General features: G+C 35.8%; 1 protein-coding gene across 1 annotated transcript in view; it reads right to left on the bottom strand.

The window, feature by feature from the left end:
- MBOAT1 (membrane bound O-acyltransferase domain containing 1) overlaps nt 1–9,656 on the bottom strand; it is a 138,790-nt gene that overhangs the window by 36,458 nt on the left and 92,676 nt on the right. The window contains exon 6 of the mRNA XM_044658130.1: nt 6,367–6,421. Coding sequence (XP_044514065.1) covers nt 6,367–6,421 — 55 coding nt within the window. The remainder of the gene's footprint in view (nt 1–6,366; nt 6,422–9,656) is intronic.

Below are 9,656 nucleotides of genomic sequence, written 5' to 3'. Positions count from 1 at the left end.
AGAGAGAGAGAGAGAGAGAGAGAGAGAGAGAGAGAGAGAGAGAGAGAGAGAGAGAGAAAAGAGAGTAGAACAGAGGTTAAGGAGGTACGTAGGACAAGTTCTTATATTGAGATACGTTGCCTCTGCCTTCGCTACCACCACTCCTAACTCCACTGGTCTTGGGTATTTAACTATTCCTTGGGTAAAAGGCATATCTTGTTTTCACCATCTTAATCCAGATCCTCAAACACCTCATCTGCTGATTATATTCTATTTTTAAAATTTGCTATTATTTATAAGGACTTTATTGTTGCTCTCATTATAATTTAATTAGCCACCCCATTAATTCATCCCATTAAGTTCTCTGTCTACCAATTGGACACTTATGGTCTCAAGTGTATGTGTCATGCCTACTGCAGACTTACCCTTGCCACAAGACTTTTACCAGAACTGATGGCTTATGTCACCCCTGATCATCAGAGTTGCCCATCTGTCATTTGAACCTGCAAGGGGATTTCATACATCACTCCTTCCACTAAACTCTAGGTGATTTTATACTTCTATTTTTGTTTTCTATTATCATTATGGCTCATTGGAGGCAACATTATAGAGTTAAACATTCTTATCTCAATCTTTTTCGGTACCTCCTTATCAATTAGCATTTTACAGAAGTTGCTGAAACTAAGGATCTTCACATCTGGTTCATTCTCCATCCATGAGGTAATTTGCTGCAGTTGATGAGCAATAAGCATGTGTTCTCCATACATATTCTTACCTACAATTCCTTCTCCCACCAATCCATCTCATATGCAATTGTTAAGATTATTCTTCCCAAAATACCATTTTCATCATGCCATTAACACTGTAGTTAAAAGATTATTCTAATCCAGAATATTAATCTATACATTAGCTGCAGAAATTTAATTTTCTATTTTAATAAGCTAAAAAAAACCTGATTTCATCCATGTGAGTATTCCCTCCACCAATGCAAATTAAAAGTTCCTTTATGTTTTAATAGTTGATGTTAAGTTGGTACCATGGCCAATGACTTGCCCCCTAGTGGATCTCGCATTGAATTAGATTTTTCCTCTCATAACAGCACTTTCTAATTTGCTGTAGGAATTGTCAGAACTTGTAACCCTTTCTCATGTAGAGCATTCAACAACTCAAGTGACCTCTGTAAGATGATGGGGCTTCAGAGTAAAATGTTAGTAGAGAAATTTACTTTTATAACCTGTGTAAATCATCACTGTCTTCTTAGAAATCCAATATTTTGTGGCAAATTAGCTATCCAACTTTGGAATCCTCCCTATGGGATCTATTGCACCTAGGATAATATCTTGCATATAGGAGATACTTAATAAGTGGGTGTTTTGTTTTGCTTTTTATGTTAAAAAAGATGAGGACTATGGGTTTGTCAAAGCTGTTTACTGAGGGGAGGCCACTGCCAAATTTTTACATGCCTCAGTTCACTGTTTACATGCAAACTACTTGCTCAACATTTATCTTTCCTTCCCACCCCCCCTTTTTCTTTTTTCCTCTGAGGGCAGTAATAAAAGCCTTCTTCTAACACATGGAAACATTTCCACACAGCAAATTATTCTGAGAAAAAAAATGATCTGCTAATTCTGTCAAACAAAATATGAAGTTCCAAATGCATTCTTATATATAGGTAGCATCCTGTAGACATTTAAAAATCCTTCATGTATGTGAGGAAGGAAAACTACGAAGAAAAGCACAGTTGACTCTCTGTAGCATTCTTGACCCCAAAGTTCTAGTTCTGTTGATGCCTCAGTCACAGTAGCAACATCACAAAGAACTGCCCAGTCAACATTTGCAGGTAACCAAGCAATAAAGGACTGCAGGCAACTTTGCGCCAATTGTTCTCGATGGTTTCATTATAAGCAAGTTGACACCTGATGGTTAAGAAAAAATTTATCCAGTTTCTTCTGAGAAAACTATATTCTCCTGGAATGCCATTTGCAATAATAGAAAATGTCTAAGGATATTTCCAAATATGTTTCAATATACTTCCTAAATGAATTAGAATTACTCAGATCATCACACTGCTTGCCCAGTATGTTGTCTTTGATTAATCTATCTCTAGAGTGAGAATGTGAGTGGGTGATGACATCTAGGCAGGGGAGAAAAAAAATCAGTGAAAGAAGTCCTATCTTTATAATACTTGCAGACAGTCAAATATGTGAAGAGAAGGAATCTTAAACTTTTGTGATAACATCTCAACTAGTTATTTAAAGAAACCCTTAAGCAGGAAAGGGAAAAACTACTACACAGCTTATTATTTGTACACATCTATCTATCTTTATAATATGAATTATTATAGCAGGCAATTAGAGAGGGACAGATAAAAATTTTTCACTCTGATGCATGACAATGAAAATAGTATCAAAGTAACAGAGAAGGTCATAATGGATAAATATCTACATATATTCTGCAATAAGATGGGTATCCCAAAGCCCAAACGTATTCATCACTGACAATATGAAGCTTGATAACTCTGTAAAAGAGCAAAGAATATAATAAAACATGAAAAAGATACTCACTCTGTAGAAGTTCTCTTCAGGGAACAAGAAGAAAAGAATGCAAAAACAGAGAAACCCTGTATTAAAACTCAAAGGGCAAAGCGATAACAAATATCCCTAGTGACTTTACTAACAAAGAAGTTATTTAAGAAACAGTAAAAAGTAAGAATCTTAATGTGGAAGTTTTGTTCTATTTGATAAGTACATCTCCCTCATTTAACTACATAACACACTAAAGATGATAAAGCCAATTTTTCAGCCTTCATATCAGAATCAGACAACTTAGAACCTAAATTCCTTAAAAACAGAGATTCCGTTTTTGCGTGGCTTAAATGATTACAGAAGATAATTGACCTAGATAGGCACTTCTTGCCAAGTATATTTGTTCTTCTAAGTATGGAAGAATAAGACCATTAAGAAAAACTGGAAAAACTGTCAAACTATTACTACAAGTCTTTTGACTGCATTATTCAAAAGCAATACTACAAGTGATGACAGTACTATATTTGACTAGAACATGAAAATGATCAGTAAACTTACAATGAAGGTTTTAAAAAATCAATATTAATATGACAGAATTCGGTGCATTTTCACATGCCTATCCCCCCAAAATGAGATTTGAGATTGTCAAGTATATCTCTGATACATCCTGATTCAAGGCCAGCCTCTGACTTTTACTGTTTGCTTGCTTCAGATCCCTCAATTTCTTTAACCATTTCCAAAAAATGGGTCTGTGGATGGAAATACATGCCCCAAGTCAAGAAATAAGCAAAGATGGGAACAGCTGGAAAGGTCTATCTCAATCTAAGTCATGACGATAAAACAAGCATTAGACTGGTTATAGTGTTGGCTCTGAAAATAAAACTGATTAAACTTCCAAGTGGCAATTTTAAAAAAAAAAACTCTCACTTCCTTTTCTGAAATGAATCCTTTCTGTATTTGTTTGAAACTACAGGACACAAAATGTTTCCTTTTTTTTAAAACTGTCATTTTGATGATTTCTCTCTTCAAGTTTATGCCTCTCAAGCAGAACCTAATAGATGCTAGATTCTTTACAAATCAGCAAATTGTAGTTCCACTTGAAATGAAAATTTAAGACATTAATAAAAATTAAAATGTATATATTCATAATTACTGTCTAAAACACAATAATTTCTAATTTAATATTCCAAATGTTAACGTTATGGCCTAAATAAGTTATACATGAAAGTATAAATCATAGGGCAGCTAAGTAGCATCGTGAATAGAGCATTGAGCCTATAGTCAGGAAGACTCATCCTCCTGAGTTCAAATCTGACCTCAGATATTCACTAGCTGGGTGATTCTGGGCAAATCACTGAACCCTGTCAGTTTCCTCATCTGTAAAATGAATGGAGAAGGAAATGGCAAACCACTCCAGTATTTCTGCCAAGAAAACCCCAAAAAGGGTCACAAAGGGTTGGGACATGACTAAACCACAACGTAGAATCATAGAGATTAAAAGAAACCTTATGCCATCTACTCTTAACACTTGTGCTCTATAGGTAGCAAACAGAAGCCAAGAATGACTTCTTTAAAGTTACTCAGCTAATTAGTAAGTAATCTGAGACTAGAATTTAGATTTCCTAATTCTTAGTTCAATATTCTTATGACTGGACCATATGCTTCTCAGCTAACAAAAGATTTTATATTTGTAAAAGTATACTAAAAATTATCATATATTTCAAATTATCCAAAAATTTTAGTTTTTGCCTAGAATTTTCAAAGTGCCAGAAATCTTAAATCTCTCCTTATGTTTCTTTTGTTTCTTTCCATATTTTGTGATCTCAGTGCTTGAAACACAGTAGGAGTTCAAAAGATTCTTCTTGAATTTTTTGAACCCAATTGTGTATATATGACATAAAACTCAATTCAGACAAATGAAAAATGCTGATCTTGATGAAAACATTTTGACCCAACAAGATATTTCAGATAAAAATGCCATAAAAGCTAGACTGTGTGGTTACAGTTGACAGAGAAAATTATTATGAAGGTATAACAGGAACAGCAATTAGTGGTTAGATATCATAGTCTATTAGATAGAGTTCAAGACTCAAGAGTCTGAAAGACATTAGTTCAAATCCTACCTTACACACTCACTAATGACATGACCTTGTGTAATGTCCTTAAGCCCACTGAGCCTCAATTTCCCCACATGTAAAATAGAAGAAAATAGTATCCACCTCATCAAGATATCATTAGGATCAAGTGAGATAATGTGTGTATAATAACATTGCAAAACTTTGAAGTATGACATAAATCCTAGCAATTTCTAGTATTAATGACTTGTGAAAGTTGTTTCTTAAAAACCCAAACCTGCCTTTGTTAATATCCATGCGTAATTCAAAGGCATGTGGCAGCATTTAAAACCTCTGCAGAAACTAAACGTAAAAGAGAAAAGATGGTGATAAAAACTAAGTGCATAAGAAAGAGGCCTTTATTCCAAAGAACTATAAATGTTTCCTCAAATAATTTTTCTGATATCTTTACAACAGCCCTACAAATCTGAGGAGAGTTAATCATATTGTTACTATTCAACAGTGAAAGTGAAATCAGAAAAATGTTACAGCTTGCCCCAAATTTCATCAAATTATTGGGGTAAATTTAAAAAAACCTAGGGCTTCTTGGGTTCAAGATTCATTTCTCTAGATCGCAGTGTTCAGTATAAGCATTATATTGGAAAAGAGCTGAGTTTTGTCCAGAGAAAAAGCCAGGAGTTACAAATGTGAATCTTAGTTTTCCTCCATTCAATTCCTGTGCTGAATCTGATGACCCTCTCATTTCCTCTCTGTCTCTTAGCAATTCTGGAGAACTTTTACTTGAAGATAGTCCAATGTTTCAGCACTGCTCTACTACAGCTCAACTCTGATGGATCCAGTTGGAGCTATTTCATTACTGCTGTCAACACCCAAATAATCAGATTTTTGCTCAGTTTCTCCAATATAGAGAAAATATCCTTAACTTCCTTTCTCTAAACACAATTTATATAATGTGTGAAAGAATGACAGTGAGCTGTTTGTTAGCCATTCCTCTACCTACGGTTTGTTGAAAGTTAAGAATAGTGGCTCCTAACCTTAAAAAACAAAACAAAACAAAAAAAAACTAACTCATCATAATTGTTCCATTTTTATGTCTCTTTTTTCCAGCTCTCTCTGCTCTCGCAATTTAAATATATACAGAGATTTAACAGCTACTTTTACACCTTATGAATGTGTGCCATTTCACCAACCTTGAAAGGGTTTAATAAAATCCTCTCCTAACCACTGTTTCATCAGAGTGGCTTCTATTCACAGGAAGAAATCCATAGAATATTCTCTAGAGAATATGGGACCACACAAATAGCACACTTCATCCCGTAATCTCTCTGAGAGAAGAAGAGAATCAGCTTTGCCTTTTCAAACAAAGTCTCTGGCATCTGCTTTGGATAACATTTAGCCAAAAAATGGGTTTTCAGAACTTGAATTCCAAATGCTATTTATTACTAATAAGTATAGTGATGGTCATGTTAATCACATGAAAAAGTACTTTACACATGTAAGGGAGTTGGTGCTATAAATATGTAAGGTGTGGAGTTCCACACAAACATCCCCATCCCCAACCTCTTAACACTAATACCTTTAAGCTATTAAAGTGTAAACCTGCACTAAGAATTTTGGGACACCATGTATTATCCCATTGGATCCTTCCAACAACCCTGATTGGTAGGTACTATGGGTAGTTTTATGCCTATTTTTATGAATGGGGAAGCTGAGTAGCACATGCTCACGCAGCAACTAGTGTGAATATATCAGAGGCTTGATGATATTTAGGAGAATAAGAAACTTACTTTATAGCAAGTCGAAGTTGTTCAGGAGTAAGGTCCTCGGTTTTTCGACCCAATCCTAGGAAGAAAAAATATTATAAAAATTAGGGGGATCGAAGTGGTCATAGAGTGCCTTCTTGATGAACGTTTGCTTTTATGATAATATCAGTAGAGGCTATAAAGGCTGACTCTTTTTGAGCATAAGCTAGTTAACAAAATTCAGGGCCATTTCCCATCCCAGACAAATGTTCTCTCTGACCTAAGATACCTGAATCATGCCAGAGATTGCTTCCAAATCTCACAGATAGCTGTTCTCCCCAACCCAAATACAGAAAAGAATCCCCCTGACTCGGAACTGTATAGCATGAAATCCAGATAGGCATAACTGGCCAGACACAAGTACAGGATACGATGGAAGCCCATGATAACTGCTGGTACGGTAGCTCCTCAGAATCTATAACCCTGAGACAATTATATGAGTCATAAATTGATATGGATCAATATAACTGTTCTGTATTCTTCAGAACTAAGCAAACCGGGCTAGTTTGAAGATCACCAGCAGCATGAGATCTGTCTCTGACATTGCCTTAAAATAAACCTTCTCCTAATTATAAATAATAATAATTTATTGTTAGCATTTATATAATTTTAAAGTTTACAAAGGTCTGTTTTTACCCCAACAATAACCTCATCAGGTAGGCACTACTCTTATCTTCATTTCATACATGTAGACACTGAGACCAAAAGAGGGTAAGTGACTTGTCCAAAGTCACATAGCTAGTAAATGTTTAAGGTGGGATTTAAACTCGGTTCTTCCTGACTTCAAATGCAGTAGTACCCTTTCCACTGTTGTCGTTCAGTCATTTTTCAGTCATGTCTGACTTTTCATGACTTCATTTGGGGTTTCCTTGGCAAAGATCCTGGGGCAGTTTGTAATTTCCTTCTCTAGCTCATTTTACAGATGAGGATACTGAGGCAAACTGGCTTAAATGACTTGCCCAGAGTCACATAGCTAGTAAGTACCCAAGGCTAGATTTGAACTTAAGAAGACATGACTTAAACACAGCAATCTTAAATGCTACTTGGTCAGTGTTTGGGGTCATTACTTTCTTTGCTGTGCTCAGCCCTGTGTGGACTCATCCCCTCAGTTTCACATTACTAAGAAAAGCATACCTCCCCTTTCTTTAGCTGGTACTAGGGGGAGGGGGGAAAGAATCTTGAACTTAACACAGAACCTGAGTTTGAATTCTGGTTCTTTCACTTATTTCTTGTGTGACTTCGGGTTATGTCATTTAATCTATCTGCAACTCAATTCCCTTGCCTATAAAATGAGGGATGTTAACTAGATGAACTTTAAGTCCTTTCCAACTCTAGATTTATGACCTTTATTATTCATACACACACACACGCATGCACGCACACATATAAGTGTACACTGTAGTTTTATATGCTGGACCCCAAGGCTTCTATCCATTGCACTGGGAGTAAGGTGCAGGAGAGGAGGGATTAAGAAAAGAGACCCTAAACTCCCATACCTAATCCCTAAGAGAAATCAAGAAAGAATAGATTCTATTCTTGTCCTCACAAATTCTGTTGAAAAACTTGAAGTATGTTTCAGCTTCATAATGAAAATTCTATAGTCAGTGGGTCAAAGAACCAGAATTCTATAACCCACAGAAGACAGTTTTCAAGAGGTTTCCATAGAAGGGGAAAGAAAAATATACAACCCCCTCTTTTCCTGCGGAAAGCAATGTTCCATGCATCTATTTTATTCCCACTTTGTAAATGAAGCACAAAGAAAGCAGTGTGATGGCACAATGGGAAAATTATTATTGTTAGTTAGGAGACCCAGGATAATGCCTCTGCTCTGCAATTTAAGATCAATGAGTTCTGGGGCAAATCAATTAATCTTTTGTAGAATCAGTTTCCTCATTTATAAAATGGGTATAATAATCTTTTAAGCCTAAATTAAGGGCTATAAGATTAAAATTAATATCCAATAACTCCAAGTATTATATTTTATAAGATTTATTAATAAATCACTTGAAGTAGAAGAAATAAAAAAGACGAAAGTAAAAGCCTGAGTAAAGAGAAGTTTTCCCAGCCACGTTAGCAGTGGGGGAAAGGGGGGATAGAGGGGGTCACACACAAACTTTATCTCCAAAATGTAAGGACGTAACATGGGAATGAAAGTGGGATGCTGGGAATTAGTGTCCTATGGAGCAGATTCTAATTACACAGGGCCTTATAAAAATTATGGCTCTACATAAATGTGAGTTGTAATTATATTCCTTCCCAGTTGTGATAGTCCCCTAGTGCTCTCTAGGTCATTTTTTTTTAAATGCATACCTAATGGAAATCAACACAGAAGTAGCCTTGGCTGCCTATAATAGGCAGCCCTCCGGCTCCAGTTGGGTAGCCCTTTTCTATCACTGGGCATAAAAAGAAGCTTGAAGGGTATAAGATGAGGGCATGGTTGGGGACTGGGGGAAGATTTTCCATTCTCTATGACTGGAGAAATATGTCTCCCACCATGCAAGGAATAACCAACTCAACTCAGGTCATTATACATTAACACATGAATACTTGCCATTATAAATTATTAACTAAACCTCCATTGATATTATTTCTGTAAGTACAAAATGCGCATGTTCCTCATTTAGAGGCTTAAAGTCTGTGAAACTAATAACATGCCCTTATCTTGTATGGTAAATCAGGAGCTATCACTGCAGAAAATGTATTATTAACTTGACCTGAATGGGGGTCACTAGTCATAAGGGTCATTTGAAAAATGCCAAAGGAAGGACAGAAAAAAAAATTTTCTCAAACATATCTTCCTCTTATTAGAACAAAAAAGGCAAAAATATTTCAGTCTTATATATGAGATTCAATGAGACAAGATAAATTAGACAGAAAAATGTGAAAATAATGCAATATAAGCAGATTAAAAACTAGAAAGAGAACTCTTTAAGAGTAAATCTATTTGGGGCAGTTAGGTGACTCAGGAGATTCAAATCCACTGGTCCTGGGTTCAAATCTGTACTCAGACAATTCTTAGCTATGTTACCCTGGGAAAGTCATTTAACCTCAATTGCCTAAGCCTCAACACTTTTCTGCCTCAGAATTAATATTTGTATCAATTCTAGGACAGCAGGTAAAGGTTATTAAAAGAATAGAAAGAAATATTAAAAGAAAAAGAAGGGAAAGGAAGGGAAGGGAAGGAAAGGGGAAAGGAAAGAGAAAAGGAAAGGGGAGAGGAAAGGAGAGGAGAGAAGAGGAGAGGAGAGGAGAGGAGAGGAGAGGAGAGGAGAGGA

This window comes from Gracilinanus agilis, chromosome 1 (assembly GCF_016433145.1).
Source record: "Gracilinanus agilis isolate LMUSP501 chromosome 1, AgileGrace, whole genome shotgun sequence".
In the NCBI taxonomy this organism is placed as follows: Eukaryota; Metazoa; Chordata; class Mammalia; order Didelphimorphia; family Didelphidae; genus Gracilinanus; species Gracilinanus agilis.
This window is presented reverse-complemented; position numbering and strand designations above follow the sequence as displayed.